The sequence below is a fragment of the Falco peregrinus genome, chromosome 12 (assembly GCF_023634155.1).
Source record: "Falco peregrinus isolate bFalPer1 chromosome 12, bFalPer1.pri, whole genome shotgun sequence".
NCBI classification, from domain to species: Eukaryota; Metazoa; Chordata; class Aves; order Falconiformes; family Falconidae; genus Falco; species Falco peregrinus.
This window is the reverse complement of record NC_073732.1, coordinates 854509-875061: the sequence shown is the minus strand read 5'-3', so window position 1 is coordinate 875061 and position 20553 is coordinate 854509. Positions and strand designations below refer to the sequence as shown.

Genomic DNA, 20553 nt, shown 5'->3' with positions numbered 1-20553 from the left:
TGATCACTCATATAAAACACCCACTGCAATACATTTGCATACATCTATGAAAGGAGAAAATATAATCACTTTATTTTCAGTATACAGACTAAATCCAACCACAAAATAAAGATAATGAGTGAGCACACATGAACAAAATACTCCGTACCTAAAAAAAAGCCCACTTTTGCCGTGTCTGTTGAATCCATCGCTTGCCATGCTCTCCAGCGTTGTTTCCAAAAGCAGCTGCAGCGCTCCCAGGAGCAACGTTCCATCTACTACAATTCAGACAATGCTCCCAGTTTGCATAGAAGTGCTACATTTTCCTGTATGCCTTGAAATACTAGTTAGGTACAATACTATTTCACCATTTCTGCTCCCAAACTATGTCAGGTTCCCCTCCCACCCTTACACCAAAGCAAGAAGACTTACTTCTACACAGAGGTAAAATCAGCAAGTTGTAGCAACACAGACTCTTCAGAGGTGCAGAACAATGGCATACTGCAATCTGCAGCACAGATGGCAAGACACAAATACTGACAAATTGTACACACGCGCATGCACACAATCACCTCCGTAAAGGTTTCTCCATGGTGCGACTCCTTCCATGTCACACACTTTTCACAGAAAAAAACCAATAAAAAGCCCTTCTCAAATTTAGCCCGTTTAAAGCTGCCAACAGAATTTGATTGCATGTGCTATCGATGGGCATGTTATTGCTTGTAGTAAACTGGAGAAGATTTGGACCTACACAAGAGATTTGCTTGCGAAGTGCAAAGGTCACCAGTGGCCCTTAAGCAGTTTTACAAACTGATGGTGCAGCCGGTATTTCCTGCACCATCCACACCAGCAGTCAGCTACAATACACTGCAGCTCTAAACATGCGTCGTACCATACTCTAGAAAATTGCGTCTTCTCTGACTGATATTTAAGCACACAAGAGCAGTCAGCATAAAGAAGTGTTACAATTAATTTTACAAAATTAATCGCGTTCATCTTTGCTCGTTCACCTTAAAAACGGGTGACCTGGGCTGTAATGGCGAAGGCCAGCTATGCCTAATCCTCTCGACACCCAAATGCCAACAGGAGAGGAGCTGACATTATGACAGAGGTATTTTACATGCCCAGAGGAGCAGACACATTCTCAGCAAATTTTCAGGCTGCCAATGGCCTACCTTGGTGCCACCTGCCCATGGTGAACCTGACCAAAGTATTTAAGAACCCAGTCTTTACCTTCAGTTAGAGATGCAAGATGTAAAGTTTACAACTGAGTGTCTTTAAGGAGTAATAAAGCAGCTCTTAGAATTTCTTCCAAGCAAACACTGACTCAAACACTCAGTACAAACTCACAGTGTTACATGGGAACACCTGCCCATTCTGGACCCCCGGCCACTGACAGCAGCTCCCCAGATCTTAAGTTACATGCTGCACAATCACTTTCTTTGCTAACACATCCTGACTACAACCTTAGTTTATAGCCTCTCTTGCTACCTATTCTCTCCTAATTAGTTCTGATTGCAAATGCTGTCCTTAGTGAGTATCAGAAAATTGACAGATTATTTGCTGCCTACTGGTGCTCCAGATGCAATGCTACCTATAAAAACACACAACTAAGTTTTCCAGCAGGTGATCCAAAACAGCTCCGTTCTCAAACGGCAGATCGGCAAAGGCAGGCTGCAGATTGCAAAGTCTCCAAGCTTTCCAAACCATGAAGTGAGGTAGCAACAAGCAGCCTTTGGAACAGCATTGTCTCCATATTTTCCCTAGTATTAAATCCCTTTTCCACACAATTTAGTGAGTGAACTAGAGGCTTCTCTGGAGCAGTGAAAGAAAAGAGATGGTAAATAAATAACGAGTGATAAGAAGACCTAGGCCAATAGTTTTGCAAAGTTTTCCTTTTTGGTGCCAGCACTGAGCACTGCTCGTTTTCAGGTGGAGAAAAATACAAAACACTTCAGTCTCTTTGTGAGATTAAAGTCCAAGTGACTTCTGCACAATCTGCTTGGCAATTTTGTTAAACTGTTCTCTGTCTTCCCGCCACATCTTGGAGGCGTCTACATTGGCTCCACTTTCATCGTTTGGCTCTGAAATGAAAAAGACTGAAAGATAGGTGGGCAGGCAGACAATGGAGCAAGACCCTCTCCCTTTTTCAATAATGCCTCTGTACTGCCACTTCCCTGTGGCTTTGGAACACTTCCCCTGCTTGGACTACAGAAACACCACTAAAGAAAACCCAGTGACAGCTGCTGGATTCCCAAACGGTTCTGACTTAACTGATCACAAGAGAATATCACAGCAAGGTCCAGCTGAGGCAAGAAACAAATGGCAGAGGAGCAAGACTTCCTTTTGTTTATGCTCTCAGCAGCTAGGCCCCAGCATGCACATGGAACAACACAATGTGGCACCACCACTGCTGTCAAGGGTTTTTAAAACTGCACACTGCTCCCTGCAAAATGGTTTTTTCTGGTTCTGCAGCTTCACAGACACAAAGCCCTCCTGACCGGGCCACCCAAACAGGCTCTGTCACTCTTTGGGATGGCTTTTCTATTAAAGAACAACAAAACAAACCAAAAACACCCATAGAATGCTTTCATTTTGCAACGTCTTTCATCCAAGGATTTCAGAGCGCTTTACAAAGTACATTAAGCCTCTGTGACTCCAACACTTCGTTTTGTCCAGAGGTAAACTCAAACACGGGATTTATCGAGTGCGTAGTCAGCATACAGTGGGACAACCATCACAGGACTATACAAGTCACGAGACAGAATATACTCTACACATTCTCCTTCCCACACTAGCCCAAACCCACCCCAGCCCAGTTCACTGCAGATATCCTAGGCTCATGTCTTTCTCGACACAGTGCTGATGGTCCGCCCCTAAACCAGCAGATGTGCAGGTCACCCTGTTTGGTAAGCTTGGGCTTACGCTATCTGCAGAACCAGAGCTGGGAGTTTGTCAGCAGCCTGAAAGAAGCTGGACCGTTGATGTTTTACACTAACTCCTCCAAAAGCCATGGGAAAACAGGGTGCACAGGCAGAGAACAAGAGAGACCAGGTGACTCCCACGCTAACCAGTCTAGGTAAGGCTGCACCACGAACCAAGTTCTTGGAGGCCATGGGAAGCCCAGCAAGGTACTTCCCAACAGTATGTTACTATTCTGAAGCTAAAACGGTCCCATGTAAAAAAACATTGCTTGCTCTTTGATCAGCTTTGCTGCTTCTAAACCCTCTAAACTGTCTGAAACCTTTTATCATTCAAAACCAATTCTAAAGGACACATTTCTGCCCTTTTCAGGCAGTTCAGTGGCTTGGTTCACTATGCGGAAGAGGACCCATCTTTCAGGGAGTTGTACCTCACAGAGGTGATCCACAGCCCTTGCTGGATTTAGGGAAAACCATTTAAAAGGCTGTATGAAAAGCTTTTCACCCCACCCCTCTTCTCAGGGAGCCTTCCTCCAAACCAGAGGTAGCAGAATTTGAAACATTCCCAGGCTGGCAGCTAGCAAACAGAAATGGACGGTGCTGGCTTGTGAATCACAGAGGGCATGGGCTCCCATTTATCATACTGGTTAGATCTGGCCAGTAACCCTCCAGCTGCTAAAACTGAGACAGGCTGTAATCAATAGCTTTAAGACCCGCAAGAGCTGAACAGGTGTCATAGCAAATATAAAGCTGGAGTACAGGTTTTGTGCAGGAGCAGGGAACCAGCTGAGCCTCCAGACCCACCCGACTATCACCATCTGCTCAGTTGCTGCTGCTAGAAGGAAAGCAGTGGTCGCTCACAAAGCTAGAAATGCCTGTTTACTAATTCAGTCTTATTGTTTCCAATTATTTTCAGAGAACTGGTTTATTAATGAATAAATACTAGTGCTTTACAAACTGCGGTTGCTGCTGAGCAGCTTTAAATATCCTCTGCTTGCTTAGCAATTCAAACAGCAAGAAGCAGCTCTAGCTAACTCAGTAACTGCTATCTGATCTACTGCTAATAAAACAGCAGTCCTTACCTGCCAGCATGCTAACAACTGACAAGAGGATCTTTTCCACACTCTGCACGGGACTCCACCGCTCAGCGCTGCTCTCATATCCCATGGGATCATCCCCAGGAGCATGAAGAATAGAGATGCAAACTCTCCCATCTGGGTAAACTGCACAAGAAGTACAGGGCATTGATTGTTACTCAGCAGAAACACTTGGCCTCCCCAGATCTTTAGCACAGATGAATGTTTGGACTTGGCCTTCACGTGACTGAAGCTAAACCCAGTTTCAAATTTCCTATTCCAAAGGCAAGAGGGCACAAAATTTTAAGGAAGAAAATCCAGCAACAATCTCCTCTAAGCAAATCTTAACAAACTTGGGTCATCCTTCCCCAACAGAAAAGCCTTCTGGGAGCACTCCTGTCATTCAATAACCAGTGGTAGACTCCATGGAAAAAATAAGCGATGCAGCCTGGTGGAACAAGGCAAGTATTTATGCACAGACACAGCCCCAAGTCGGTAAGCAGTCCTACTTAAATCAAAGGGTAACCGTCACACAGCACTGAATGCATGTGGGGAGCTCTCCACTGGACCATGACCATAAAAAGAATTAAGCAAACTTACTCTGCTGCAGCAAGGAGGGAAAAGTGTTATGTTATAAACAATACAACTGATCTTATTTTGAACATTACTGAGTTGCAACTGAAAGAGTTCACACTATTTTAAATTTTGCTTAAAGCTCAGCTGCGTTAAAGAGCATGGAAACAAGGTAACCTATCAATTAGGGATATAGACGTCTTCCTGTCCCACCTTTAGCAGAAGCAAAGCATCTGCAACAGTACAAGTCATCTTCACAGACACTGGGCTCCACTGACTTGATAACGAGGCCAAGGAAATGTTGAAGAGGCAAGACAAAGAAAATGGAGCTCAAACTGAAACACAGCTTTAGCAAGATGGCCTAATTCTGCAGCTTCCCAAGGAATGACAATGCAGTACTTTCAGTGCTTCTATTCCTCGGGTGGCCAAACCTGTGCCACTGCCAGGAAAACAAGACAAAACAAAAAGAGGGAATGACCACTGGAATTTCCAGCTCATTTCCAGTTCCTCCCATTCACCCAGCTAATGTCTGCCCAAGCCTGCATGTTAAGTGTTTTGGAAGACTTTTATTTACATCCCCTCCTGCAGCCCCAGGCTGGGGATGGAGCTGGTCCAGCCATAGCTGGAAGAGATGAAAACAGCACACGTTGAATCAGCACCACTTCTTGCAAGTTAGGAACATACTGGTAGAAGGTATTTCACTTGTAAGTTATTCTACTGTTTTTACGCAGTGCCTCATTTAAAACAGCTGGACCACAAGCACACAGTCAAGACAGCAAAGGCTGATTCCAGGAAGACATACGCATCTTCCCACGCTGTCACTAAGTGCTAATGCAAGACTTGCCATTGATCACCACTTTGAAGTTATCTTCACTACAGCATCCATGAATGTCATTTTATTTTAAGAGGAGATAGCCCTGTGGTGTCTCGGTTCTCCCTGCATGTAACACAAACTGCAAGGTAAGGGAACACAGCAAACTTCAAACATCTTCCTTGCAATTCCTCACAGGTGGAGGAGTAAGCACTTGAGGAACAGAAAAAGCACTGCAGAGTCACGCATTTCTACAGCCTTTCTGGGTACGACCATCACAATACCACTTGAGAAAGAAGATTCAAGCATCTACTTTAGGTCATCTCAACTTTATATTAACATGATCCAGAGTCATGGAACTTTAAAGAGCTGAGCTGACCATCAGTATGTCCCGGTTAACTCCATGGAGGAAGTGCCCACATGCAGAGCCACTCTGTAACACAGGAGAGTCAGGCAGTTTGTGCTTCTCTGCACCCCACCACTCCTGGCTATGCTGCACACGAAGCAGCAAACTTCAAGCCAAGGCCACAGCTAAATTTCATAATGTCATAAAAATGTCCTAAGCAACAATTCTACAAAGAATGCCAAGGCTGACTCCAGAAAGTAGTGCTCCCAGCTGCAGAAGGGGGCTTTAAGGTTTTTACCTGTCCAAGGCTCAAACCTGTTAGCTGTACTTGTTACTTCAATGACTTCTACTGCAAAGTCTTACTGTCACCATCAGAACTGCAGAGAAAAGGCCAGCAAAATCTTAATGGTAAATGCCTGCAAACGTGTTATCTGCTTGGACAGAGCACTCTGTATTTCAGAAAGGCAACATCAGAAATGTTACTAAACCTGTGACTTAAAACGGAAAAAGCCACACTGCCTAATAAAGCTGCATCCACACCGGTGCATATGAACAAATTCTCACTTGTTAAAATAACACCAAACTATTTAAACACAAGCCACAAAGCAAAACTGGAAATAGTCTGTACTAATTCATTAAGTCTCAAATCACGTACAGGAGATTTATCTTTAAAACTATTTATACAATAGTTACAAGTACTCCTGGGATGATCTGAAAAGCAGCAAAATGGTTGGAATCTTTATTGGACTGTTTATGACCAAAAGGTATGTGAGGAAAAATTTAATAAAGAGAAAGTGACCCTAAGACAGAGCAAAACTGCTGGACAGCTGAACACTCCTACTGCATACTCAAGGTTGGGAAGGGAGAGAACCACCTTTGGGAAGGATGCCAGCTATCCTACTGCAAAAGTTTGGTTTTAAGGTGCATTAGCAACCCACTCCCCTGTACGTCCTGCTGTATCAGACTCACTGTTTGGATGAAACATCTCGCACGTGAATCTCATCTTCGGAGGGCTTAATGGGTAGTCAAGTGGAAAACTCAGAATGGCAGGGAAAACCCCATACTCGAAACAGGTGTCTTCAGGACCCCTAGAAACAGAAAAAAAGCTACTCACCAGAATTTTAAATAGTTCTTTCATTCATTTTCTTGTCTAATGAGACATGAGGTTTGGGTTATATCATCTTCTCCATGAAACAAGGAGTTAACGCACTCTTATCCCACACCCCACAAACTTAAATCCAAATATGGGGTTTGGGAGGGAAGGGGGAAATCAAAGCTTGCACACTAAATTACTAGGAAGGTCATAACACTGCTTAATTAGCAGGGTGTGTCTGGATATATTGGAATATCTGGCTCCAAGGCATGTTCTGGGATTTGAGCGTCTGAACGTAAAGAAAAATCAGAGGCAGGTGTGGGACTCCTGTGCCTTTGAAGATACTGTTATGCTGCACAAGACAGAGATGTCAAGTGCTGTAGCTCCAAAATAACTCATAAAACCTATGGAGATTTCAAGCTGCCAGTATCAAGAATAACCACACAAACACTTATCATTATCTGATGCAAAAAACACAGCGACGGTTTGTAAAAATAAAAACACAGCTCCGGGACCATAATTGCTAGATGCAGGACAATGTTTCTTTGCAGACTTAAGGTACTTAGTTTGCACTCCCTCAAGTGCACGGAGAACAAATGGCTTCATCAGGGTTCTTGTAGAAACATTTCCTTATTGTGTTCATCTTCTAGTTCAAAGTGCAATCAAGTTGAGAATATAAAGACAACTACTTCACCCTCCCTACATAACACATCTTTGGAAAGTGAGCAAAAAAGTTTATTAGACATGATCTATTCAGACTTGATGAACCATCTGGAAGTTATAACACAAACATGATCTCCCTCGATTGCAAAGATCAGGAAACAAGCTTCATCATTGAAAATCTTAGCCAAGGAAACCTCATGTATTTACTAAAAAGCTCTTCAAACAAGGGTTATACTGTCTGCGAAATAAGGTTTAGGAATATATTCATGCCTCCTCCTCCCAATCCACATTCTCCATGCCAGAAAGTACATAAAAAGTTCAAGGAGTCTTAACAGTTAAGACTGCAATTGGTAACCTGTGGAAAAAGAAAACGGAGACCAGCAAAACCTAAAGCCCTAGAAGGATCACTCTCTTATTAAACTTTGGGATTCAAAAGACTTGGCTGGTAGATAAACACAAGAACTACGTGGTTTAAACCTGAATATTGACACTGGCAGGTAACAGGGAAATGCATCAACATACTGCAACGAATGAAACCATCACAACCATTTTGTTGGCTTTCTGGCCTTTTATCTAAATTTAGTCAGGATTCAATTCGTATCCGAGAGTAAACTGAATGCTTTTTTTCATGAACATTTTAATTCCAGCTGCATTTTAAAAGCTTATTGTTGAACTTCTAAGAGTATGTACATACATGCATTGAAAAGCTGGTGGGTGTCTTATGTTCTGTTTTGAGAGCAAACACACAGCCTTAAGGGTTCTTCTGTCAAATGTGTTAACCCAACACACTCCATTTTAGGCCCTGCATTATGTGAGCAAAATGCTTTTGTTTTAGTGATTCAGCGCTGCCAGAATCAGCTACAAAGAAATTAGAGTTAATCCAAGACAGCATTTGCAACTACAAAACACTCAGAGGGACGCAACATTTAAACTTGACAGATCACTTGCAGTTCAAAAAGCACACTGGCAGAGCCAGAGAGGTAAAGAGCATAGCACCTTTTGCAACCACACCACCTGCAAAGATTTCAAAGTACACCGCATTCAAAGCCTCCGTGCCTCATGCTATGATCTCATCTGAGCTGCTACGCTAGCTGAAGTCCAGACTACCCAGTACTTGATTAGGGTTCCTGCAAGAAACACCCGTCCCACTGAGCACAGAGCCCTGAGCCAAGAGGCCAGCTGCATTACACAGCTCCCGAACCCCAGGAGACCAGGCACTTGCTACTACCAACCACATGCATATGAAAGGCTCCCATTCTGCACAGGCTTGAGGCACAGAACTCTTAAGAAAAAGCTTGCCCTAAACCTGCTCCGTTTAAGACTCCGCACCCTGCAAAGCAGGCAGTCTCTGCATCTTTTTCCATGCATGATGCTACTCTACAGACTCCCCTAAAGCACTGAGCAGCAGCCCTCCGTTCTCCTCTGGCCATTATATGGCATTAAATGACTTGCTAGACAACCAGACTGTTCAGTTGTGCAAGAGATGTTATGAACAACTCCACTGACATAAGACATCATGCAAAAATAAGACTCTGAACTCCATGAGCTGGCTATTAGTTAGGCAAGGGGAAGAAAAGGATGGCAGGTTATCTGCCAACTTACTAGGGAAAAGCGCATTGACAAGGACAGTTAATTCTATAATCATAGCTTCACATACATTTGTAAATGGCTTATTTGTAAAAAGATGCTGGAAAAAGACCAAAACCCACAGTCATCAGATGCCAAAAAGGGGAATTCCGTGCTAAACAAAAGTCAGAAGCCTAATTATAGATCTAATTACCTTTCTAGACAGGTTTTTGATAAGTTGACTTCAATTGATACTGTTTAGTTTTCAAGTAATCTTTAGGCTAATAAAGTTCTTAACAATTACGTGGGTTTGTGTCTTTTGGGGATAAACTTTAAAAGCAACGCACACCTGTATATGCCAACCAAAGAGGGCCAAACTTGGGTCTTGAAACATTAAATTTATGAACTTGTACAACACAATGCAGTCTGCAGGACCTCACACAGCGCTAAGGAATTGAGCAGCATTATGATAAACTCTCTTGACAGGCTGGGGCTATTTATCATCATGAGTAAGTCACCCTGTTGCAGAGATTCGGCTTTCACAAATACTCTAATTCAGTTACTGTTTGATGTCTTATCAAAAGGGTGCATTTTATGCCAGGCTCCAAACCTCCACTGTTCAGAAAGATTACCACATTGTGTTTTCGATTCTGGATCTATTACACTCACTTTGGGAGCATAAGAACTGTTCTATCATTCAGACATGTCAATACGGCCTTAATATTTACATGTCTTAATATTTATCCAGCACTGCTGCTGCAGGCAAGGACACCAGAAATACAAATTGTTACTACCATTATTTAAAAAGGCTTTATTTTATCTCCAAGACAAGCTCTTACCTCAATTCATGTAATATTACCCATCCCACCTCTGAACTGATAAATGGGCAATGTCTTTTCTCAAGGGTCTTTTTTTTTTTTTTTTTTTTTTAATTTATTTGCCACCACATGTGCTCTAGCTTCATATAAATTGGGTAAAGGACAAAAAGTATTCTGTTCTCTTCACTACTATGCCACTTACCTTTTGCACTTCATCTATCTAAAAATTTGAAGCCAACTTCACTTTAATTTCCTTATCTGCACTTCTTTCATTCCCAGAATCTCACACAGCACATTTGAGACTACAAAACATTTGAGAAGATCACCACAGACAAATATAAACAAGTCATTTAGGCTTGCTTTCCAAATGTACGCAAACACTTCTACTAACAGAGTTTTGTAAAGAGATTAAAGTAACCAAACATGTTTAGGGTAAACATGTTTCTATTGTACCACAGCTCCAGAATTTAGCAGATCTTAAAATATAATTTTATTATGACACACACACAATAGAGAAACCAAAATTAAAGCACCTCCGCCTCTCATTTTGTGCTGACAAAGACCCGAAGCTCAACACTCAGCACTTTAAAGGGCTTTCAAGTCTGCAGGCAGCTCCTCTGTTGTTTAAGAATTTGTTATGGAAAACATCAGGAAAAGTATTTTCTAGGTAATGAATCAAATCCAAAAGTCACTTCTTTGCTGTGTCCCCCGTGAAAACTCTACTCAACCACACAATCTTTGCTATGAGAAAGTACCAACAGGCAGGAATTTCCTTCCATACTCCAAGAAGTGCATTAAATCCTCTGGGACTTCTACACTGTAAGCAATGCACAGCTGTTTGAACTGAGAACTGGTACATTCCAAAGTGCCTGTTTCAGAAAAGTGTTAACTATCCCACTTGTAACAGAAAGAGAAAGCGCAAGACACCACAACCTAAATCTTTGCTGTCAGGCAAGAAATTACCTATTTCTATGCTAAGTGTTTATTTTCAGGGGACTGAGCTACCAGGAAGTATGATCTGTGTCTCACAGGATAAACTGCTGCACATAAACGAAGACATCTGCCACACTTCATATCAATCAGCAAGTAAGCAGTGGTAATCCAAACTTTCATTTACTGAGGTCTAAAATAACTCGGAGAATCATGCTTGCCATAAAGCAGGCTCACCCATGCAGCCAGTTTGTGTGGAACAGGTGATATGCTACAGCTCAGGATGCTTTTGTATTGGTTGTGTGCCCGATTCCAAGAGACAGAAACCCTGTTTTTCATCCCTAGACAACATACTCCAAGCAAACCAAACTAGGAAAATTCTGCCACCCACACTAGCTGAGAATCTCGTAAGTCAGCACCAGTGGTTGCAGTGTGAAAACCTGCCAAGAGCACAGCAGGCATGCTGCAAGCAGGGCCACGGCCACTGCCTGCAGTGCTCTCCAGGGCCTCCTGGCCCTGACTGAAGGAAAGGAGAACACCAGCTCTTGCTAAAGGAATCTTGAAATGCAGAGCCTGGATCTACCCTAACAACAGACCATCAACTTCAAGACAGACTTAGCAGTTTGAAGCTTCGTCATTTTTTTATGCTGTAGCATTTGCATAAATTGTCAGACCCCAGTGACAAAGGTCTCTTTCCCTCTCCCCTACAGTTTCTGAACTTTATTTTGTAAAAATCACCAGCTATTCCACGTACTCAAAGTTCCCAGAGAAGGGTAGAGCATGAGTAAGAGAGTACACGCAAGAAAGGACAACTTCTAAGATGCTGGGCAAGAAGATTTTTTCTTTTCATGGCAAGTTTTGCTACAAACAATCATATCCATCAGTTTGGAAGGGGGAGGACACAGCTTTGTAAATAAGTCTTTGTCACTCCCCGAAACACAACAAGTAGTGATCAGAGCTAATCACCACAGAAGAGCTTTCTACACGGAACCACTGCACCAAACATCTTTACACCACCAGCTGATTCATGAAGTGTAGAGAACTTCAAACCATTTTTTTTTTAGCTTGAATACTTCCTCAGATCAATCCCCTTCCATTTTTCTAGAGAAAAATTGAATAGTAAGAAAACTAATTTTAAACTGATTTTTTTTCCCTCCTATCACTGATAATCTGTGTATTTTGCTCCACTTAAAACATGAGAACCCATCCTGTATTTGCAGTTGAGTAATACTCCCAACAGGTTTGTGAGATCTACAAGCAATTCACTGTTTCCTAAGTGTTTGTTTATGCAACATATATCTAAGGGAGCCCAAATAATGATTCCTGTCAAAGCTGCAAGTTACTTGTGCTGAGTGATGCTTATTATAATGACTCCTGTAAAACAGATGATCACTTAAGTTCCAACCCTGCCTCTGTCTTGCTGTTTAAATTCCAAATACAATCCCCTGTTTGGGTCAGAAAAGAAGTTCCCAGCCAAAGGTAGGCCAAGGTTGATGCTAGGCAGAACTGACACTATTCTCTTTAACATTCTTGTTCTCCTAGAAGCTAATCACAGTGTGCAAATACTGATTTCAGATACAAACCAGTATTGACTTACATAATCAGAGCTTCCCATTCAAAGAAGTTCTCTTCATTCATGGGACCTATGAAGAAAAAACAAAACAATGCTTAGTACCACCTGAATGCAAGGCTACAACTTCACAGTGCACAAGCCCTGCTCAGCTCCTCACCTGCTACGATCCCTTCTGGTGGATTCAGGGTCAGCTCTGTAAAAACAAAAACACAAGGATGGTTAACATGACCTGCAGGCCCAACCAATTTGGGTACCATTTGGGTGGACATGGCTTAGCACAGAGGCCCCACCAGTGAACACCTATGGAGAAAAGCTTGAGGACACCATGGGAAGAATCTTCCAGCCATGCTTTACTGGGCAAAACTGCACATGCAGAAGGCCCAGTATCTCACTGATGACAATTTAACTTCTCTGTGCAAGCTACTTTTCTAGGCAAAATTATTTGGTATTTTGTGCTTTTTCAGGTCCCCAACCTAGCCTTCCCAGGGGCAATAATTTAAAACTGAGAAGGAGGAAAAAAACTTTTTCCACAGAGCATGGGAAACACTCTTCTCAGAACACTGTAGTATCTGCAGGTACAAACTCAACAGCCTGAAGAGAAGACAGGTTGTATTCCTGTAACCTTTATCTACCAATTCAGACTTGACAGCATATCAATACAAAATACAAAATGATGCAAGAATTTGGAGAAGCAGAAGCAAGAGAGACTTGACAAGCGGCTCTGTTCCTTGATTCAACCTGACTTCCCCTGCATGGCATGTAAAACGTGAGTAAAAAAAGCAGCAACAATAAAGCAGCCATGCCTGCACATGGCAAGTTTGAATCCATCAGCTCTCACTTTCTGGAGGGAACTGGTACAATTCTCAATTTGTACAACAACCTTCAGCATCAGCACCTTGCTTCAAGCCTGCAGCAGCCCAGCACTCTGTGTCTCGATGAACTAATAACCTGGTTTTCTACTATCTAGTACAATGGCCATCAACTTCCAATTTCCTAAGTCTGTGGGGTGGTAGCAGCTGGCAAAGCAAAGTTCAGCCATGCACAGGCAACCAGTGGACCTGTAGTCCCTGGGGGGATGAACAGCAGCCTCCCAGCTCTGAGCGAGACGGGGCACCTGGTGGGACCAACAGGCAGGAGGCGACACTCCAAGGGTGTCAGACCAGAGGAGGTGACTAATTAGGCCAACTTAAGTAAGGGCTTCAAGTTGCTTATCTAGAACAGTGTTTCCTAACCAATGGCCTCTGGACTACTAGTGGCCCATCACAACAAAACGCAGCCATAGGAAACGCCACGTACATTCCCACACAGGAAGACAAGCAGGAACATGGACCCAGGGAATATTGGAAGTCACAAACCAATAAAGGAGACGCTTGACCTAATTTCTGTTGTGCTGTACAAGAAAACTGTGGGTAGTGCTGCACAAAACAGTGCACAGATATTGGTCTTAAAACAACTAAGTTACTGTTGGCCTCAAAAATGTGCTGAGATACACTGACAGGAAAGATAGCGAAACTCTCTTGTTCACTCAGATTACCATTAACTTTGGCACAGACCTCTTTGATTGAAGTTCAAAAGCACAGCAGCGGATTGAAACTCAGAGCTATGGTTTCCCACGAGGTCCTGTCGTTAAGGAGCAGGTTTTTCCAGCTTGATAGTGGGTCTCTAACAGCTTTTCTTGTTGATGTTTTTAGACAGAAATACAGAGATGTCAAAACCAGGAGCTCCTGGAATCATTTTGCTCCATCTTGTGGCTCTCTTTAAGAAGAAAATCTCTCTGATATTTCCCATGATTTTCCTTGAAAACGTGGCAGCCTTCACAACTGCCCAGTAGCAGCATCTGCGCATCCCTGCAGCAGGCAGCCACACAGACGTGTGCCATACAGCTTTCCATTCCCAAGGAAAATGGGGGCAATGGGAAGCAAGAGCCAAACTCTAGGGTCAAAGGGTCTTTACAAGGATGGAGGTTCAGTTCTCCACTTCACCTTGCTCAGCTCTCCCCTTGGAGATAGGCAAAAGAGGTTTCCATCCTTAAGGATCAGGCAAAGTGATAACTGAGCAGTGCAGGGGCGCATGAGCTTTGATTTTGAGTGGCTGCTACTGTAGCTGGTCACTGAGGAAGGAAAAACTCCCTTTCCACACGGATGGTTACATCCTACCCCGTGATTTCTCTAGAGCCCTTCAAAGGGAAACTGGGAGCACAGCTTTCACAAGCTACACAGCATGAATTGCCAGATGCAGCATCACCTGCTTCAGTCTTACCAGAACCTCCAAAACAGGGTCACTTTGATGTACGTTGGGGGAATTTTTTCCAATTATTTTTAAGTGAGCAGCAAAAAGCATACGATCAGAACACATGTTTTAACGTTTCACCACAGAACAATTTTGACAAGTCAGCCAGGCCAAACAGTCTCCCACCCCACTCCCCTCTGCCACCCCACCCCTCTGGGGCAGTCATCCCAAGCAAACTGCACAACTGAAGTGCGTCAGCAGACGAAACAGCCCACCCTCTGCTCTCCATGGCATCCAGCCCGGGGGTAACATCTGGCTAGCTCGAGTTTGGCCTCCTGGCCTGCAAGACTCCCTGCTTTGCCCGCATGGTTTAATGCTTTCCCAAGGAAAGCTCTCCCCCTCTGAAAGTACCACGCCATGCTGTCCTCTCACTTACCCACCCATGACAGGAGCATGCCAGTGCACACCCACACCCCAGCCACCATCACCCGACAGCCTCAAACACTGACATGCCGTTTCTGTTCCTGCACACACTATTTCCCAATGACAGCCAAGCCCTCTGCCTGGGCTGCGCATGGACAGCATTCAACACAAGGTACTGACAGGGGAAACACGGAACCTGATGCTACACCAGCTACTTGAGAGACGCAGCTTGCACAAACTGAGAGCCACCTCCCTCAACCTCCTTTCTCCAAGGAGCAAGGCCAGCAGAAAGACTTTGCAGGAGCCCTTGATGCAGCAGTTCCTTGCTCATGGTTGACTGGTGACTGCAGGTCCAGGAAAAACCTCTGAGGAGTGGAACGTGGCGATGTGAGTGCAGCCATTGGACATGGAGGGGCCCTCCTGCTGCGCTGGCACCACAGCTCTGTTGCCCTCATCTGGAGCTGTGGAACCTCACACCAGTGTGGGAATGTAGCCCCTGTTCTACAAAGCATTATAATTTCCCCTTGCTACCAGCAGGCAGATACTCTCTTTGGGGCAGGCAGAGCCAGGCCACCGCCTTCCTGTGCTGGTATTTGCCATGCTGCTTACTATCAGAGCTGCCATCAGCAAGAGTCATGGGATAAAGCAGCCTCCCACCGTGCCCTACCACCATGCAAGCCTTCAGGGGTCCTATGGAGCAAACACACGAGCAGCAATGTCCTATTAAAGGATTCAGAAAGGCAGAAGGACAAGCAGTCAATGTGGAAAAAAGGACAAAGCAGCCAGGAAAGGGATATTTTGTGAAAGAGGTAAAGGGGAAGGCCAGGCAAAGTCTCTGTGGAAAACAAAGTAGTGGCAGATTCAGGGGGAGGAGCTGAAGCTGGCAGATGTTGCTGGAAGGGAAGGCTGTGGTGATGTGTAAGGCACCAGGTCAGCTATATATCACCACAACCACTTCAGGGTGCCCCAGGGTCTGGGGGGTCGTGGAGAGCTCTCTACTCAGACACATGCTGGGTGCATGTTGGAGGAGCCCACGGTGGTTGCTCTGAATCAGGTGGTGGGCTGCACATCTCTCTTCAGCACTGGAGAGCATCTGGAGCAGTTTCCATCCTCACATACTCCGTGAGGCACCCTGTTAGTTTTGCAGGGTGGCTTTGCTGCATGCAGTCAGGGGATTTGCTTCCAAATGGAAACGCAACAAAGTCCCAGCCTGTAGCACCATAGCTAAACCTTACTTTAAAGCTTTGCTTGTAAGCTGAGACTGAATGAAACAGACCCGACACTAGCAAAGTATAATGTTTCTGTTAGGAACCTGGGGCAGATTTGGGTGTACACACAATCAACGCCTTCCTTTTCATTTCACTGCTCACTATGGCCAACTACGCCTTAGCCAAAAGGAGGCAAACAGAAAATGCATTTTCTTGTTAAAGCAGTTAATATAAAGACTGATCACATTCTTAGAAGTCCAACAATACACTTTCTAAAACCTATCAATTTAGCTTATCTCCAAGGTGATCAAATGCACAAGACTCAGGAAGTATTAAGGACACATGCTCACTTCAGTATCTGACAGCACCTGAACTAAGATGCTTGAAACCAAAATCTTGTTCCTTCTACTCCACAAGAAATTATGTTTTCTTCTCTCTTCTCTGGCGAAGCCTGATCAGTGTAAGGCAGCTTGAGCTCGTGTGGACACATGGCGCAGTGTGCACCTGGGGTATTTCCTAAGTGCTATGCTTAGGAAAGAGCATTTTCAAAGCAGGTTTAACAGAGACAGCAGCAGAGGCCTACTGCAAACGTTCATCCTTCTCTTCCCCCTGGAGATAGCAGCTCATCACATCCCACACTGACGCAGTGGGAGTTTTCTTCCAGCTCCACACAAACACTCTCCAAACAATAAGGACAGGAAGCACCCACTGAAGCACTACCAGATTCTGCTCTGTACACCCAAGGTGTATTTTTTGGGTGAATTTTAAAATCTCAGAATTAATGTAAATGTTATATTTTTAACCCAACAGCACTCCCAACGATACCCGTTGGCATTACCATCCACTGCTCTATTGCCTGGTCATACCAGAAAGGAAACACAGCATATACAACTGGACACTACAAATCTTGCACCTTCACAGATTTGACTTAATGCTTTTAAAGTAACCCATTTTAGATCTAAAAAGTTCAGCCAGCAATAACACATCTTCAAGATCATACAGCCAGGAAACAGTAAACATAGAAAAAGAAGGCTTCCATGTCTTAAAGTTCCCAAATGTAAGCTGCTATTGAGAGACTAATTTCAGGCTTTAATACTATTCTAGGTCTATAGTTAATAACAAACATATACTCTAACACAAATTATGCCCTTTTTTATGTCTGGTTTTTTTTGAAAGCTTTAGCTAGATTAGTTCTGGCAGAGTTGAAAAAAAAAAAAATCACACTCCAAACATGCAAAGGAAGGTCTAAGTGAGGACCAAAAAAATACCCCAAAACTAATCTCATCTGGCTCCCCATAGCCACCTTCCCCTCCTTCTCCACAAGGACGGAAAAACAGTGGAATTTCACAGCCTCTCCCAAAATGGAATCATGTATTTCGGTTCCAATTGGTAGAAACTCCTCACAAGGTCAAGCATTTTTCACATAAGGTAACAATAAACTTTTATTTAAAGATTTAAACACGTGTGTGCACATACACAGAGAAAATCAAAGGCCTAAACTAAAAAAAAAAAAAAAGAGAGCAAGCAAGGAAAGAATTAGAAGTCTGGTAAACAAAATACACCCAACCAGCAAGGCACTGACTGCCAAACATCTCCGCCACAGCTAGAACTAACTAAAGGGAAGAGATAGAGAAGGAGAAAGAGGAAAATAAAAGAAAAACAAAACTGTCTGCACAAATATATACAGACACATATACCAGATATCATCCAAGGTGGGCAGCTGGAAGGAAGGGGTCATTTAAAGTTGTTTCCACACTCGCATTCACCCACGGCCATGCAGTGTTTAAGCCTGCACCGAGAACACATATCGCCAGGAGGGAGCTGAAAGTTCACGCAAAGCTGAACCTCAGACTACAGCCCCGTCCCAAGACAAGACTTTCTCTTTTTCTGCAAAAAGAGGCAGCAGAACTACCACAACTAGGAAATATTGTTCAAAATAACTTGCTGAAAATTTCCACAAGGCAGAACAACTTCTGAAGAGCTAGAACTAACTGCCTGGGGTCTTTTGTGAAACACTAGGAAAAGGCTGTAATTCAGGCTTGATTCTGGGTTTTGTAGCAAAGTTTGATGAGCTAAAGGAAAGTAACAACCCTACAAATGCGCATACAGCACAGGGCAACCCAAGTGGCCACAGAAACCAAAAAAGTCTAGCTTACTCCTGTAACTCAGAAGCATTGTACGCTTAGCCATTGTGGACTACACTCATTTTTTACAATGCTATGCTTTATTTTAGAGTTGGGAAAGTAGTTCTAAAGGAAGATCACAAACAAGGTGTTGCCTCAGTTCACTATGTTACTCCGGGAAACTGCAGAAAAGATTCACAGAATATCTGCCTGTAGCATTAAGTCAAAACCTTTTTGATGCTATTTAATATCACTTTTTCCTAAAGAACTCACTCATACAAGATATTCTAGTAAGATCTCAAAGTTTCTCAACAACAAAAGGATCAAAAATGCTTTTTGGGACTTAGGGGATTTATATAAGAGAATAGATAAAAACAGAGTCAAGTCTTTTTGCAGCTGCCTTTCAGGTCAGCGCTTCTGGATTAAACCAGAAAAACACAGATTTCTAGGACACACTGTCAGCACAAGCTTTACCCACACAACCGTGCCAGCAGGGCTCACCCACCACCCTGAGCCGCTATCAACAGCAGCCCAAGGGGCTGGGGGCCCCACACCAGCCCTGGCCCTCAAAACACCTGTGTGAGGATTCAGCTTACAGACCTGTGTTCTGCAAGGCAGCCTGAGAATAAACACAGTACTGGCAGGAAACACATCTATAAATAAGTCTATTTTATACAGGCTGGAGTCTTCTACTAACTGAAGGTAAAGTGAGAAACAATTCCTTGTCCCTGGACAACCGCAGGAGCTCTATAAATGACCTTCACCGCAGCAGGAGGCCAGTTCTCACAGCCTAATGCCATCCTTCCCCTACCAAACACTTCTTTTTTTTTTTTTCTCTGTTCTACTTCCTTGCCTTAAATAAAAGGCCAGAACATCAGAGGCCAAAAGCAACTAGGTAAACAAAAAACCAAGAACAATTTCTTGCCAAGAAAAGCTGCCGCTGGACACCTCGCAAGCTCACCAGGGAGGTGACCCACCCTGGGAGAAATGGGATGTCCCTGAGGGACCCAGCCCGCAGCAGCGGGTCCCTGCTCCCTCCGATGGGGCAGCAAAGATCGCTGCTCGCCACCCTGTGCAAGTCACATCTCACAGAGATTTTTTAAACAATCAATCAAGTCTATGCTACTGGTCACTAAATTCAAATTTAAGTGCTGTTACTGACCCCTGCGCTTCTGTTAAGGCCTTGACAAAACACCTCTATCTTGGAGGTAACAAAGCTCTGCCACAGAGGCTTCTATGGACGCACTTTGAACCACCTGGAAAACTGAACCAGGAAAAAAACCCCAAACCTGGCTGCTTGCCCAGGATGCCCTGGCATCCCCCATGACTAAACTCTCCCTGCAACTGACTGCCAGATGTGTCAACCGCGCACGAACCGCCCTTCGGCGGCCCAGCCGAGAGCCGACAGGTCCCCTCAGCCCCGGGGCGGTTTCCCACCGAGGCCTACAGCAACGGCGAAGGGAAAACGAGCCTGCAGAGGGAAGCGGTGCCATCCGTGACCGCCCTCTTCCACAGCCGCACTTCAAAGCCCCCGGTGACCCCAAAACCCCGCGGCGGTGCCCTGCAAGGAGACCGGGAGCGCTACGCGGGCCCAACGGCGCGGAGCCGCCGGCGCCGGCTGGGAAACGTGCAGAGCGACAGAGGGAGGCCCGCCGCCGCCCGGCCTGTCCCGCCGCCGCCCGGCCACCGGGCTTTCAGAAGGGCCCCGCCGGGAGGGGAAGCTCGAGGAGCGCTCCGCCGCTCCCCCGACTCACGCTTGTATTCCGCCATCAGCCGCTTGAGCGCCGTCCCCGCCATGGCACCGCCCCACCGCCGCTCCCGGGCGGCCGGCTAGCGAGCGCGGCCGGCTAGAGAGGCCGCCTACCCGCCGCTCCGCCTCGATGGTACGCGCCCAGTCCTCCCAGCGCCGGGCGGCGCCGCGCATGCGCAGAGCACCGCGCCCCGGCGGGCTGCAGCACGGCGGCCGCGACGGGGGCTCGGGGCGCTCCGCGGGCAGCGGGAGGCGGCTGTCAGCGGCAGGCCCGCAGGGAACAGGCTGCGGACGCGGAGGGAGAAACCACAGCCGCTCCGCGGGGGGACAGGAGGGGAGGGAAAAGCGGGCAAGAGGCTGCGTTGTGCGGCAGAGCTCCCCCGGGGGCGGGGGCGCGCAGCGGATCCCCGCAGATCTGCGCCTGGCTGCGCGTTCTGGCGCCTCGAGGGTCCCCAAGGTGGGCACGAGGCA

General features: G+C 45.1%; 1 protein-coding gene across 3 annotated transcripts; it reads right to left on the bottom strand.

The window, feature by feature from the left end:
* Positions 1-47: 47 nt before the first annotated feature.
* On the bottom strand, positions 48-20222 carry UBE2G2 (ubiquitin conjugating enzyme E2 G2). 3 transcript variants are annotated; one of them, XM_055816915.1, is made up of 6 exons: positions 20087-20222; positions 12507-12542; positions 12374-12419; positions 6676-6794; positions 3983-4123; positions 48-2078 (listed from the first exon to the last, which is right to left on the bottom strand). In XM_055816915.1, the coding sequence occupies exons 1-6, from the start codon at positions 20127-20129 to the stop codon at positions 1951-1953; spliced, it is 513 nt and encodes a 170-aa protein (XP_055672890.1). In that variant the 5' UTR covers positions 20130-20222; the 3' UTR covers positions 48-1950. The 3 variants fall into 3 exon arrangements, with proteins under 3 accessions (XP_055672890.1, XP_055672891.1, XP_013154134.1); XM_055816916.1 differs by having other exon boundaries at positions 48-2063; positions 20087-20209; XM_013298680.3 differs by lacking the exon at positions 20087-20222 and adding an exon at positions 13903-14749.
* Positions 20223-20553: the final 331 nt, after the last annotated feature.

Bases quoted from the DNA above. Each gene is read 5' to 3' on its own strand.
- UBE2G2 (XM_055816915.1), bottom strand. From the start codon at position 20,129: ATGGCGGGGACGGCGCTCAAGCGGCTGATGGCGGAATACAAGC. The intron at 12,420-12,506 runs GTGAGGAGCTGA...TTTTCTTCATAG, and splicing joins ACCAGAAGGGATCGTAGCAG to GTCCCATGAATGAAGAGAAC. The intron at 4,124-6,675 runs GTGAGTCTGATA...CTTCTTGTGCAG, and splicing joins CGAGATGTTTCATCCAAACA to TTTACCCAGATGGGAGAGTT.